This window comes from Vipera berus (genome assembly GCF_964194415.1).
Source record: "Vipera berus genome assembly, chromosome: 2".
In the NCBI taxonomy this organism is placed as follows: domain Eukaryota; kingdom Metazoa; phylum Chordata; class Lepidosauria; order Squamata; family Viperidae; genus Vipera; species Vipera berus.
In genome coordinates, this window is record NC_138203.1 from 229,850,840 (window position 1) to 229,866,140 (window position 15,301).

Genomic DNA, 15,301 nt, shown 5'->3' on the forward strand with positions numbered 1-15,301 from the left:
AAGCAAACGATCTTCAAACGGAACAAAGCCAGCGTTGGCTGCTACCCGCATCCAACGCTGTTAAATACACATTGCATGTACACACCCACGCCCCACCCGGCCGCACCCACTTCCGCCCATCCCCTACTTAACTCCTGTTTCTCCCAAACACCTCCCTTTGCGACACGTCCCGCCACCCGGCACCCTCCACCTCCCAGGTGAGTTTCCTCGCGAACGCTCGTCCCGTCGCCGCTAGACACCACCCCCACCTCCGTCCCTGGTCCCGGCACCTTTCCTCCTGTTGCAAACACAGCTTCCCCCTGCCGCTTGCCCCCCTTCGCAAGGCTGGCGAGCCCCCAGTCCTCTTGTTTTGCAAACGGGCTCCGCTGCCGTGGGCCCCGCCCGCCAGCACCGCAAGGGCCGATTCCACAGCTGTTTTGGGCCCATGACCCTGTGAGGCTACCGTAGCCGGCAGGACAGAGCTGGGCCCAGGTCCCTGCGAGGCCACCGTAGCCGGCAGGGCGGGGCTGGGCTGCACGACGCACGCGCGCACCGTCGGGGCTCCAGCCAGCTCGGCGTGCACGTGTGGAGGCCGTTGTTGCTGCCGCAGCCGTTGGGGTGTTCTCTCGGCCCGGGCCCCACCGAGGACGTCAGTGCTAGGAGCAGGTGAAGCCGGCGCCGGTAAGTGTCACGCCCGTGGCGCCGCTGGGCGTCGAGCCCGCGGGGCGCGACATGCCGCCCCTCCTACCAGGGCCCCTCCTGCAGGGGAAGACATAAGAGGTAAGCAATCGTTCACCCAGTCCGCGGTGTTCCCCCGACCTCCCCTTGGCTTCCCAGGGTGCAATCGGTGAAATGCCCGCACCAACCGAGGAGCACGTACATCTGCGTCCCCTACCCATGTCGCTTCCTCCACAGGATATCCCTTCCACCTGACTAGGTACTGGACACCCCCCCTACGAACCCTGGAGTCAAGAATCTCTTGGACCTCATAATGGTCGCCATGAGTAGGCCCAGGCCCACCCTCCCCCACTGCCGTTGAGGCTGTGGTGGCAGGCTTCAGTAGGCTACTGTGGAACACTGGGTGAAGTTTGCCTAGGATCTTTGGTAGTCGTAGCCGTACTGTTACGGGGTTAATTACCTGTACCACCCGGAACGGCCCGATGTATTTGGGCCCTAACATTTTACAGGGGACATGGCCACGTAGATACTTGGTAGACAGGTAGACCAAATCCCCCACCTTCGGGACTGCGAACGCTTTTCGCTTTTTATCAGCCTGCTCCTTATTCGTTATCGCAGCCCGCTCCAACGCTTTTTTCACTGCACCCCAGGCCCCCTCAATCTGCCTCATCTATTCCTGTGGCTGGCAGGGATCCTCGTGCCCCAGGCTGCATTCGGGGATGGGGACAAAATCGTTACCCATAACCACTTTGAAAGGGGAAAACCCCGTACTGCTATGTACAGCGTTGTTATACGCTACTTCCGCAAACGCTAAAAGATCCACCCAGTTGGTTTGCTGGTACGATACGTAGCAACGTAGATATCGCTCGACGGCAGCATTGGCCCGTTCTGCTGCGCCATTGGTGCTAGGGTGGTACGCCGTACTGAGTCCTTGGGTTGACCCGATGAATTTGACAAATTCCTTCCAGAAACGTGCCGTAAACTGAACTCCTCTGTCCGAAATGATACGGCGTGGCACTCCATGTAAACGGTAGACGTGGGTTACAAAGAGCCAAGCCAATCGACGTGCTGAGGGCAACCCTTTACAGGGAATAAAGTGGGCCTGCTTAGAAAATAAGTCTACCACCGTCCAAATAACGTTATGGCCCTTACTGTCGGGCAACTCAACAATGAAGTCCATGGCTATATCCTGCCATGGACGAGTAGGATCAGCTACCCTCTGTAGGAGGCCCAAAGGTTTTCCCACCATAGGTTTTGTGGTGGCACAAATGTGGCATCGCCGTACATAGTCCTCCACCGTTTTTGCCATGTGCGGCCACCAAAATTGCCGACGTGCCAAATGCAGGGTCTTCAGAAACCCATAGTGTCCAGCTTGCTTGGTGTCGTGGCACCGATACAGCACTCGCTCCCTCAAAGGGGCTGGTACATAAAGTCGGGTCCCATGCCAGGCCAAGCCATCACGCATAGCAACGGATTCTGGGTGGGCCTGTAGCCAGGTATCCCCCTGAAGGGCCTTCCGAAGCTCTTCACAGAACTCGTCCTGTGCTGCTAGAGCGGTGTCCCCCTCCTGGTCTGGACCTCCGGTAGGCACAAGCGCTTGCACAACGTCCTCCCTCTTCCCTTCAAACTGTGGCATACGTGACAGCGCATCCGCCAGGAAGTTCTTCCCCCCTGGAACATATATCAACGTGAAGCGGAACCGACGGAAGTACAGTGCCCACCGTACATGCTTGGGGGACAGCCGTCGGGGTGTCTGCAATGCCATCAGATTCTTATGATCCGTCCACACCTCAAACGGGTGGACAGCCCCCTCCAAATGATGTCGCCACAGTTCTAATGCCCAGCGTACCGCAAAAGCCTCCTTCTCCCATATCGCCCAGGCACGTTCTGCAGGAGACAATTTTTTAGACGCATAAGCGCATGGTTGAAGCACCCCGTCGTTGTTTCGTTGGAGAAGGACGGCTCCGAGGGCAACATCGCTTGCGTCGGCTTGGACCACGAAAGGCAGGGCAGGGTTTGGGTGTCGTAAGATTGGTTCTTTAGCAAAAAGAGCTTTTAACGTATCAAAAGCTCGTTGGCACTCTGCAGTCCACCCCACCCGTAATCCAGGACGTGGTCGTACGGTTAGTTGTGTGCGAAGAAGGTCCGTAAGTGGCAGGGCTATGGCCGCAAAACAGGGTATGAATTGGCGATAAAAGTTCACGAAGCCTAGAAACGCTTGTAACTGCCGCCGTGTCCGCGGGGCCTGCCACTGCTGGATGGCCTCCACCTTTTTTGGGTCCATTTCTACCCCCCCTGCAGAGATCCTGTACCCCAAATAATCAAGTCGCTGCCGGTGGAACTCGCACTTGGATAGTTTCACAAAGAGCCGTGCGTCCCGCAATTTCGTTAATACCCGCCTAACCAAGGCGACGTGCTCCTCCATCGTCTCGGTGTAAACCAGGATATCGTCCAGGTAAACCAAGACCCCACGATATAAGAATTCATGCAAGACCTGGTTAATCAATTGCATGAAGACGGCGGGAGCACCCTGTAGCCCAAACGGCATCACCCTAAACTGGAAACTACCCAGAGGACAGTTGAACGCCGTCTTCCATTCGTCCCCTGCTTTGATTCGGACACGATAATAGGCCTCCCTGAGGTCTAGTTTGGTAAAAACCCGACCTTTAGCCAGGTGGGCCAACAGATCTTTCATTAGTGGAAGCGGGTAAAGGTGCTAAACGCACACCGCGTTCACACCGCGATAGTCCACGCACAGTCTAAGCCCACCATCCTTTTTCTCGCGAAACAGCACGGGCGCCGCCATCCTAGACCATGCTGGCTGGATGAATCCCCGCTCCAGGTTCTTATCGATGTACCGCCGGAGTTCCTGCATTTCTTTCGGGGACATGGCGTACATCCGGGATTTTGGTAGCCTAGCACCCTTTTCCAGCTCAATGGCGCAGTCCGTGGAGCGATGAGGTGGTAGCGTGTCGCACTCCCGTTCATTGAAGACGTCCAACAGGTCGGAGTATTCACGGGGTACTTGAGCCTCTTGCGCTAACCCACCCGCACAGACCCTCTCCCGTTCCGTGTGTAGTGGTCCCAAGAATGCGTGCTCTCGCGGAGGTTGTGGGCCCAACCCCAACCGGAGATGGCGGCTACCCCCCTCCCACCAGATCGTAGGACCCCACCGATCCAACCATGTGAGCCCCAAAATAACCGCCTCGGTCATAGAAGGCACCACTATAAACCGTAAAGTCTCCCAGTGATCGCCCATCTCCAATCGGATCGGCTCAGTGACGTGAGTAACAGGTGCCCCCCCCAAAAGAGACCCGTCCACCTGTTGAAAGCGTAGCGGGCTAGTTAGTCGCTTCACCTTGACTCCCAGCCTTGCTACCACCGCTTGGCTCATTAGGCACCGTGTGCTACCTGAGTCTACGAGGGCTTTATATGCCATTCTCTGACCAGTGCGGGGACTGACCAGCACCACAGGGAATACAAAAGGACAAACCGGAGCACTTACCATCGGATCTTCGTCTAGATCCTGTTCCTCTGGACTCTCGTACGGAGGAGGCTGTGTTTCTACCGGCGTCTCCACCCGAACAGGAGCAGCTGGTCTGGAGACATCTCCGCCTAGTTGGTGAGCGGCCCGTGTCCGCTCCATGGATCTCCGAGTCCCGGTCCCCCGTGCTGGGGAAACAGGGGCTGGCCGGGCAGGAGGCAGAGGGCAATCGACTGCCCGGTGTCCTGGCTGGTCACATCTGAAACACCTCAGAGCAGCCCGTGCTGGCTGGGAGGAAGGCCGTGTAGACGCTGCTACAGATGGCTCTGCCACTTTCGTCTTCTCGGCCGGCCGTCGGCTTCCAGAAGGAGGTTCAAACCGGCCTCGCACGTCCTGCAAACCCACGTCCAGCTCCACGGCCACACGGTACCACTCCTGCAGCCGTGCTGGAACGCCGCGGACCACACAAGCTCGACGGAGAGCCCCGTCCATGCCAGCCCTAAAATGGTGGACAAGAAGACGCTCCGGCCACGAACGCAACTTCCCGGCCACCTTACGGAACTCCCTCACGTACTCCAGCGCAGATCGACCTCGCTGCCGTAGAGAAAGGATGTCGGCTTCGGCCCGCTGCACCCGGGAAATGTCCTCGAAACGAGCCCGCAACGACTCCAAAAACAGGCCAACATCCCCGAGCTCCCGAGCGTGGTCGCTGTATAAATCAGCTGCCCACGCCGCTGCCTCCCCTTGCAGGCAAGCTGTTACTGCCACCACCATAGCCCGCTGGGACACGTAAGCCTGGGCATACTGGTCCATATGTCCTATCACCTGGCCCAGGAACATCGCCAGGCGGTCAGGGTGGCCATCATAAGTAACTGACAAAGGTGGAGGTCCCCATACCACTCCTGGTCCCCATGAAGCCACTTGCGGGCCCAGCACAGGAGAGGCTCCAACTAGCCGTGTTGTCGACTGCCCGGGCCTGTCGTCCGTCCCTGACCACAACCCTGCAGCACCTCGCCCGAGGCCTACAGGAGCAGAGCCCTCACGAGGCATGCCCAGACCAGGTTGGTTCAGGTGGGATGGCGCATCCAAAGGCGGAGCCCCGGCAGGGGACCATTGGCCCGGTTCCTGGCCACCAGGCTCCCCGAACCTGGTTCGCAGAATGTCCATAGTCCGGTTACCAGGGGTGGTGGAATAACTCCACTCCTCCCCCTCGTCCTCCACAAGGCAGCGCTCCCTCCATGCTAACGAAGGACCCCTCAGCCGAGGTTCGTGGGCCTCCTCATATCCTCTTTGGCCCAGGGCAAGACCCGGCCTCCTCCCTCTGCCGTGGCTCTGGGCCCCTGCCTCCCTTGGCTCCACCAAGCGATCCTCGAGCAACGATGGCCGCTGCCTAGGCCGAACCGCCGGGAGCACGACCTCTCCCACATCCACTGGCCTGGGGGAGGCTACACCAGCCCCGGCCCCCATCTCAGGCCCGACCTCCATCTCCGAAGCAGCCGCCGAGGCGGGCCCCTGCGATCCCTCCGCCATACAACTCACCCACTTGTCGCTCGGAAGGGAAAAATGAAAGGGTGAGAAACGCTGGCTTTCTCTCAAACCTCGTCCGGAGAGCAGGAGATTCAAGCAACCGAGATGAAAGCTGAGTTTCCAAAACGGTTTAATAAGCAAAAGCAAACGATCTTCAAACGGAACAAAGCCAGCGTTGGCTGCTACCCGCATCCAACGCTGTTAAATACACATTGCATGTACACACCCACGCTCCACCCGGCCGCACCCACTTCCGCCCATCCCCTACTTAACTCCTGTTTCTCCCAAACACCTCCCTTTGTGACACGTCCCGCCACCCGGCACCCTCCACCTCCCAGGTGAGTTTCCTCGCGAACGCTCGTCCCGTCGCCGCTAGACACCACCCCCACCTCCGTCCCTGGTCCCGGCACCTTTCCTCCTGTTGCAAACACAGCTTCCCCCTGCCGCTTGCCCCCTTCGCAAGGCTGGCGAGCCCCCAGTCCTCTTGTTTTGCAAACGGGCTCCGCTGCCGTGGGCCCCGCCCGCCAGCACCGCAAGGGCCGATTCCACAGCTGTTTTGGGCCCATGACCCTGTGAGGCTACCGTAGCCGGCAGGACAGAGCTGGGCCCAGGTCCCTGCGAGGCCACCGTAGCCGGCAGGGCGGGGCCGGGCTGCACGACGCACGCGCGCACCGTCGGGGCTCCAGCCGGCTCGGCGTGCACGTGTGGAGGCCGTTGTTGCTGCCGCAGCCGTTGGGGTGTTCTCTCGGCCCGGGCCCCACCGAGGACGTCAGTGCTAGGAGCAGGTGAAGCCGGCGCCGGTAAGTGTCGCGCCCGTGGCGCCGCTGGGCGTCGAGCCCGCGGGGCGCGACATAGATCAGATTTGGGCCCACATTAGATCTCTCAAGTTGATAATAATGATTTCTAGGAATCTAGCCATGAAAATGCATGATTTTTTTTCTTCCTTTCTTAAATGGTGATGCTTACCGTATTTGTATATGTTATATAGATGTACCAGCTGTTAGGAAAGAAGCTGTAGATTTTTTTTAATTAACTTGAAACCTAGGACTCTATAGGTCACAAAGAAAGCATATAATCTCAAATACTGAGATCATGAGATGAATCACATAATCAAGTAAGATACCCTAGATGCACATGTTACTGCAAACATGTAAGAAGTTGAAAGAACTTGTAAGAAGTTACAACTGTAGAATATTGGAACTTATTCTGAATACTAACATGAATCTGAAAACAGTCAAAGTATGGCAGGAATTCCAGCATCTGAACTTAACAATAATTAGAAAAAGGGATAGATAGAATAACAGAGATATGTTTGAAAGATCCAACAAAGTATGTGAATGTTTGTGCATCTGCATGTATCCCTAGTACAGAATTGCAAGGATTGGACTGAATAGTTTCCATTCTCAAGCACTTCCTTTATTAAGAATTTATTGTTTTTTCATGAAGTCTAGAAAATACAAAAAGCATTTGTAAGGCTTTTGTTTCTGGATCAATTCTGTGGGCCAGATGTTTAATAAGTAATCTAACCACTGGGAAATCTTCTGGTTCCTTGAGCAATTCCAGGGAATAGACTCTCTTTATTGCCTGAAGACTCAGAACTTGGGAGTATTCTTGTGTCAAATATTTATGAATGTTGACATATATCCATTCACTGAATTAAGGGATTCTGAGACCAATGTACTTAAAATAAATTAATTGAAGATGGTGTTCTTTACAGTGCTTATACCTTTTCTTGGATACTGATGAAATGTGTTACCTAGACTTTCTGTCAATACAATAAACATGAATGAATTTCAACTGGTATAAACTCTAGCAAGTTTATGCTTTTTACTCATGAAGGACATCTTTATCAAGTGTATTTTGGAATCCAGTGTTAAAAATCACATATATTTGGCTACTAAATGTGACACAATATGATTGGACTCTATCCACATCATATCTTGAAAAACATTAATAAAGGCCAGAGTGAGAAAAGACCAACTTTAAGTTAAAGGGAAATTCTGCTATGATAGATATTTTCTAGTCAGGCCAATAAAATAAGGCAATGAATCCTGATTCACCCTTATTTGCCTATTTTGCAATGGTGCCCTTAATCATCTTTTAGCTTAAGTTATTAAAATTGATTCAATAACCCCGAGTTCAAAGAAGTGTCCATGTAAACAAGATATTATGATGTGATGAATTTTAGTAAGGGGCATCTGATTTGGAAACATAGATGATTTACATTTTGTTTTTTTGAGTACCTCAGTACTTAAATACAAAGGATATGACTAAAATGTTATAGGTAACAATTATAGCTTTGCCTTAGAAGTTAGCAACAGGACCAATTTTGAAAATATCTATTAGAACTACAGCAGTTTTAATATGCATCTGCATGACTTCTAAATGAATGGTTTGACTTGCCAGAATTGGAGAGGGTTGATCTTTAGCCATGTGAGCATCCAAGCCAACTCCAGGAATTTTCAAATCTAACACAAGTGCAGGCAAAGGTGCCAGATTAAATTCACCATCTACTTGGTCTGGTGTTGCTGCTGAAGCAGATGATGTTGGAATATACTCTTGATACAGCAGGTTGCGAAGTTTCTCATCCAAACTTTTTATTGTGTTGTCAGTAAAATCAACTCTTGGTGGTCCTTCACCATCTGATTCTGCAGTCATGGCAGAGCCAGTGGATGCAACCGGCTGGGACTGGGTTGGCATATGCAACTGGGATACAGCTGTTGAGAGGTGAGGAGGACTTGAAAGTTGAGATGTTGCTGAAACTGGAGGTTCAGAGACAGTGGACATGGGAGGTATCTGATCTACAAAAGAATGTGATAGCTGGCCAAGCTGAGTGTTGTCTGACAAACTAGGGATTTGGGTTGAAGACTCAAGTTCCAAAATGGGAGCATCAGAGATGACAGGGAAAGAACTTTCTGTTGTCTGCACAGGAACAGACTGAAATGGTTTTGGCAGTCCAGCTGTGCTGTGTTCATCTTCTATATTGGGAAAACAATTTTTCTCATCTTTCTTTTGTAGTGTGTGCTGTGAGGCATTTAGAAGGACCTTATCCTCAAAATGTTCTTCAGATGTAGCTGTACTATGGGCAAGAGTGTCACACTGATTGGCTAAGTCTGGTTGTAGCAAAGGGCATTGTAGCTGACCTGTACTTTCAGCAACTTTTTCTAGTGTGGTTGAAGCTAACATTGGAGGAATTGCAGTGAATGTTTCTGGATGGACTTGAGAAAGGGAAGTTAATGAAGAGGGAACAGAAACTTGTGTTAAAGTGGAAGGAGGAGGAGTTCCTCTGGGACATTCATTGGAGTTAAGTTGATTAGAAAGATGTTGATAAGCTATGTTTGTTTGTTTTTCTGTCACTGCAGAGCTCTGTTGCTGATCATCCAACAGCTCCAGACCTATAAACAACAAAAGCAAAAGTTTCTGAATTCAGAAAATGACTTTGTAAAATCTAAATACTTATACAAAGATTTCAACAACCATTGAGCACTAGACATTTTTTCCAAAGAATTAAGAAAGATAAAATATTTTCCCAGCTAAATTATTTTAGATGAAACAATTATACATGCTTAATTGCATGGAGTTTGACAGCTCATCCTAGTGATTTTTCTGATACAACTCTACTGCACTGTATTGGGTATTAACCATAATGATGCACTGCCCCTTTTTAACCAATTTCACAGTAAACATAGTGTCTATTTGCCTTCTACTCTCATTTTCTCATGAATATACAATGGACTTTTCCATAAATTACATAACATAGGATGACATCATCGCTTTGATAGCTAATGGAATGTGGTTATGTGTTCTTGTATTTTTTTTAAAGTATTTTCTAAACTAGAGTGTTTGGGATGTAAATTTTCGAAGGTTAATTTTGTTCTCAATACTTCTGTGTTTGTACTAGCTATCTTCAGTTATATTATTTATATATTTATTAAATTTGTACTAGCTATCTTCGGTTTTATTTATTTGTTTGCTTATTAAATTTGTTTACAGTCCATCTTGCTGGCCCTTATATTACGAATGGTCACACAATAAGACAGATGATTAGACTGGATTTGACATTTTTTTCCACTTATCAAATCCTTCCCAAGGAACTAAGGAAGGCAGATGTTATTTAATAATATTAATGGTATTGTTGCAGGATGTAGGCTACTCTAAATAAAATTGCCTTTTGCAATTGACTGTTGGTGGTTTTGTCAATGCTAATGGTGTTCAGGTGATGCTCCAGATATTTTGGAATTGCACCCAAGGCACCTATTACTATTGGAACTGATCAGGCATTCTTTGGTCATCTTGTTCCTCAGCTTCTTTTGTTTTATCTGTTCTGCATCTGATCTTAGCATGCTGATCTTATTTCCCAACCTGATCTTCTATTTTGGTGGTGCACTGATCATTGCAAAAATAAATGGAACTTTAAGTGGCAATATAATGATATTTTTTAAAGGAGCTCTGCTAGAACTTGCTATAGAGTTGCTTGGACCAGCCAGATATTGATTTCTTTAAGTAGAATGGAAGCAATTTCTGACAGCAGTTAAATTTTGTGTGCACATACTTTTTGCTCAACTCATAGTTTAAGAACTCTTATGCTTGGGAACTGCATTCAACTTGTTTTTCTGTGGAGCTGCATTCATCCTGAAAACATATTATCTTCATTTTGACAATATGACTCATACATAGTAACTGTAGCCAAAAGAGTGGTCGTGTAATTGCAGCTGGTGCACCAACTGCAATCCTTTCTGAGCCAGATTCACACTTCAGTTACATCCAGTGGTGGGATTCAGCTAGTTTGCACCAGTTCAGCAGAACCGGTAGCTAATTTTTTGTTGCCCAGGCCCAGAATGGACTTCCGGAAGCAGCCTCCACAGAGAGAACCGGTTGTTCACATATTTGAATCCCACCACTGGTTACGTCCTGTTTCTACCCCTGCAGTATACTTCATGTGAAGCTGCCCTCGAAACACTGAAAAGTGGCAGTGTTAACTTGGGATCGCATCATCCTTGCACTAGTACAAATTTGAATGTTGAACATACTATGTGCAATTGTGTTACTTTCTAAAATCCTAAAATTTTGAAATTTTATTATCTGAAGAACTCTCTCTCTCCCATTATGAGTTGTGCAGAGTTTTCTGAAGAAGAAACTTTCTGAAGAAAGAAATTTCCTTTCCAAGGCAATTAGGAGAGGTCCTTTATCTGCAAATGTCCCAGGCATCACATTTTATCCTTAGTCTTTCTGTAACATCTTTCATGAGACTTTTAATTGTTGATCAATTTCAGTTTTGACTATATATATATATATATATATATATATATATATATATATATATATATATATATATATATATATATATATATATATATATATATATATATATATATGTATATATATATATATATATATATGTATATATATATATATATGTATATATATATATATATATATGTATATATATATATATATATATGTATATATATATATATATATATATATATATATATATATATATATATATATATATATATATATATATATATATATATATATATATATATATATATATATATATATATATATATATATATATATATATATATATATATTCATACATTGCATATTAATCACGGTTAGCCATACAGGTAGTCCTCAACTTACAATGACAATTGAGACCAGAATTGTATGAGTATCCACTTGAGAAGCAAAATGAAGCATGTATGCATACTTGCATAAATCAGTAAATAGTTCTCTACTTATTTTTCTTTGTTTTCTTCCCCATGAAAATAGCTTGAAAGTTGTTTTTTAAAGATCAAAAGCTCACCGATACCTGGGGCTTCAGACTGCTTTGCACTTTGAGGAGGATGAGAAGAGAATTCTGGCACTTCAGCAGCTTGATTTTCCACAACGGGACAAATGATAAACCAACGTTTCCCAGTATGTAGAACTAAAGACAGAAAATATTAAAATGAAGAAACATTTGTACCCACAATTAGCAAAAAGTCCAATATTGCACACTGTACTATAATGTAATATAATGTAATACCACATTTTAAAATAATGACTGTTAATACAACAAATGAAGATTAATGACCGAAGTTCAGTCTGGGAGATTAACACTTGAAATCCTATTTGAGAGACAAATATAAAGCTATTCATAGACTTATCCAAATTAAGTTTCACATTTTATTTTCTGCCAAAGCCCTCATCACAGCAATTGGCATAGAACAATGAAAAAGCATCTCTGAAGAAATGCAGTGCCACGAAAATCAATGTGTTCAGTGCAGTTATTACTGGCTGGGTGACTTTGACACAATCTTGAAAGATGTCATTACTATAATTAAGTATTAACTTACAGTAGTGTTTCTCAATTTCAACAACTTTAAGATGTGTGAAATTTACTTCCTGTCTGGGAAAATTTGTGGAGTTGAAGTCCGCACATTTTAAAGTTGTTGAGGTTAGGATATACTGCCTTACAGTGTTGGGTGACATACATGCATATTCAAAGAAATACTTTTACCATTCTGTTGGTAGATGGGCATTCTTGCATGGGATTGGCGATTCTCCTATTTAAAATGAAAGAAGGGTGTTACTAAAGCGTTTCAAAGTACTTCCATTTGGAATCTGCTCAAATTCATCACCAAAAAACCAATATTGTAGCATAAAAATAATTAAACACTTCTTTACATGCTAGCTAATAGAAGTAATGTGTTGAACCACAAGTCCCATCATTCTAGTCCATACCAAACAGGCATGGTATCTTTCACTGTAGATGATGGAAGTTGTAATCCATAACTTCTGGAGGAGATAAATAAGTTATGTTAAACATTTATTGTTTGAAATGTTTATTGTTTGAAACATTTAGTAGCTGAAACATTAAATATTACATTTATTTTATTCTTTTTTTTAAAAAAAAATACCTCATTGATTTCCAGCTTGTAAGTATCTTGCTGAGGGCTCACACCTTGATCAGAACTTCGTTCTCCTTCAGTATCTTCACTAAGCATATCTTCTGCTTTGTCAATGATTTCTTTCAGTTGCTCAATAAATATCTCTTTCTCATTTGGTAGTATAAATTCATTTTCAACCTATATGAATACACAATTTTTTTTTTAAAAAACAACCTGCTATTTTCTGTGTTTGTTCTCTAGCCCCTTTACCTGATTGCTTATCCTTTAAAAAAAACCCATATTATGAACTTTTACATGTAGAAAACAAAATTTGTACTTAGTTCAATTAAGCAGTAAATAACTGATTCAGTTTATAAGAGGCATTCACAGAACATTCTTGAATCATGAAGGTGATTCAATTGTTTTGATCTTACTAGAGCCAATTAATTGAAACAACACATTTTTATGGCAAACGTTCCAAATAACAAAGATTAAAAAGAAGTAGTGGTTCACTTGTTTGTTAATGAAGTAATAGCTATTCTAAACTAATTCCCCTTTGTATAGACTAACAGGAGTATTAATCAGAAATTAACTTTATTTCAATCAACTAATTTCCAAAATATTTTAGAAATATTTTTTGTAGCTATACAAATATTACTGTCATCTGTGCAGTTTATGAAACTGAAGTGTCAATATTATTTTAATATTCTTAAACCTACCATATATGTAGCAATTTCCTCTGGAGCGTCACCATCTAAATCAAATTTAAAAGTGACCATCTTGTGATTGTGTGTTTCTAGTTGGCATTCCACCATCTTATCCCCTGTATTGCATACCTGTAAAAAGAGCCAATCGTTATATCTCACCCAATAAAATACATAGGTTAAAAACTAAACAAATGAGGTAATCTTACATTTAAAATGGTAAGCTTGGGCCTATTGGATTTTTCCTGGCGTGAACGAGCACGTGCTGATTTTTTATGTTTCTTTGAAGGTTTTCCTTCCTGTTTTCCACCTCCACTTATTCCTTCAAAACTGTCACTCATCTCTTTACCAGAAGCAACATCAGGACTCATATAACTTTGTGGCAAGATGACAAGCAAGAATTTAAAAAAAACACAAAGCATTATTAGCATACAGACCTACTTAAAAAGTCCACAAAGAACACAAACTAATCAGACATTAATCAGCAAAGATTGACCTGTATAATTTTACTCCATGCATTTAAGACTCTGGGAATAATGGATTTTGTAAAGTAACATACATAAAATAAAGTAAAATGTAATGGGCACAAATTTAATCAAACTTCTATGGAAAACTCTAATGTTCAGAATCTAAAAGAAACTGATTCAATTTCTCAGCATTCAAGATCCGTAGAAAAGGAAATAATGATTTCTCTCTATATGAAATATCTCTGCTATCTTTCATAAAAGTGTTCTAAAAAATAATGAGTGGAGATGTTGTAGCCCAGGGCTCTTCAAACTAGGCCCTTTTATGACTTGTGGACTTCAACTCCCAGAATTCCTCAGCCAACTGGGAGTTGAAGTCCACAAGTCATAAAAGGGCCAGGTTTGAAGACCCCTGTTATGGCCCATCCCTTCGTTGTTAGAAGTAACTACTGTGCAAAATATAGTTTCAATGTTCTTAACAGGTTGGTCCCAGTCTCTGTTTCAACCACCTGCTCCATCAATGGGAAGCTCTTCCTTAAATTGTAATGTTTCTCCTAAAGTTTCCACCAAGTTTCACCCACTCAGCTGTTTCTAGAATCTTTCATAGAAAGAAAGTCTTTTCTTTCCACAAGAGATTTTTGATCTAGCTGAGAAATTCAACTGGCAAAATGGGGGAACATATGTTTATAGATTCTTCCTTTCTGCTATGAGTCTCTGTGCCCCAAAACATTCTTTTAAAAATGGCGTTGGATTTTTTGGAAGGCTTCCAGGCTGTCTGAAAAACAGCTTCCCTACTATTTCTTGTTTCCCATGTAAAAAGGAATACGCAGCCATGAAGGATGCTAATTATGCAATGCATAATATTCTTAATTTGAAGAGGAAATGACAGTATTCAGTCTTATAGTCATACTGTATAATAATAATAATAATAATAATAATAATAATAATAATAATAATAATAATAATAATAATAATAATAATAATAATAATAATTTTATTTATATACCGCCCTTCTCCTGAAGGACTCAGGGCGGTGAACAGGGCAAGTATATAAAAATACAAAAATACAAAAGTTAAAAAAGAATTAAATACAATGCCCAAACTAAAACAGTAAATACATATATTAAAAAACAACAATAAAATCCCAAACCCATCCCCCCATCAGGCCAGGCCGGCTTGTTCGAATAAGTGCGTCTTCAGATCGCGTTGGAAGGAGCGAAGGTCGGGCGCCATCCGGAGCTCGACCGGCAACCGATTCCATAAATCCGGGGCGCCCACAGAGAAGGACCTCCCCCTGGGGGCCACCAGACGACATTCTCTGACCGGTGGCACCCTGAGGAGGCCCTCTCTGTGGGAACGCACAGGGCGGAGGGAAGTTGATGCTGGCAGCAGGTGATCCCCGAGGTACTCCGGACCCATGTCATGTAGGGCCTTGAACACCATTACTAGTACCTTGAATCTCACTTGGAAGACAACTGGGAGCCAATGCAGCTCACGGAGCAGAGGTGTAACATGGGAGTATTGGGAAACTCCCAACACAACTCTCGCGGCTGCATTCTGTACCAGTTGGAGCCTCCAAGTGGTCTT

At 45.2% G+C, this 15,301-nt stretch overlaps 1 protein-coding gene across 1 annotated transcript in view; it reads right to left on the reverse strand.

Annotated features, from left to right (window-relative positions):
- WNK2 (WNK lysine deficient protein kinase 2) overlaps positions 1 to 15,301 on the reverse strand; it is a gene marked incomplete at both ends in the record, with an annotated part of 107,610 nt that overhangs the window by 17,955 nt on the left and 74,354 nt on the right. The window contains 6 exons of the mRNA XM_081315527.1: positions 8,069 to 9,063; positions 11,487 to 11,603; positions 12,177 to 12,222; positions 12,577 to 12,744; positions 13,266 to 13,382; positions 13,460 to 13,625. Of these exons, the coding sequence (XP_081171653.1) occupies positions 8,069 to 9,063; positions 11,487 to 11,603; positions 12,177 to 12,222; positions 12,577 to 12,744; positions 13,266 to 13,382; positions 13,460 to 13,625 (1,609 nt within the window). The remainder of the gene's footprint in view (positions 1 to 8,068; positions 9,064 to 11,486; positions 11,604 to 12,176; positions 12,223 to 12,576; positions 12,745 to 13,265; positions 13,383 to 13,459; positions 13,626 to 15,301) is intronic.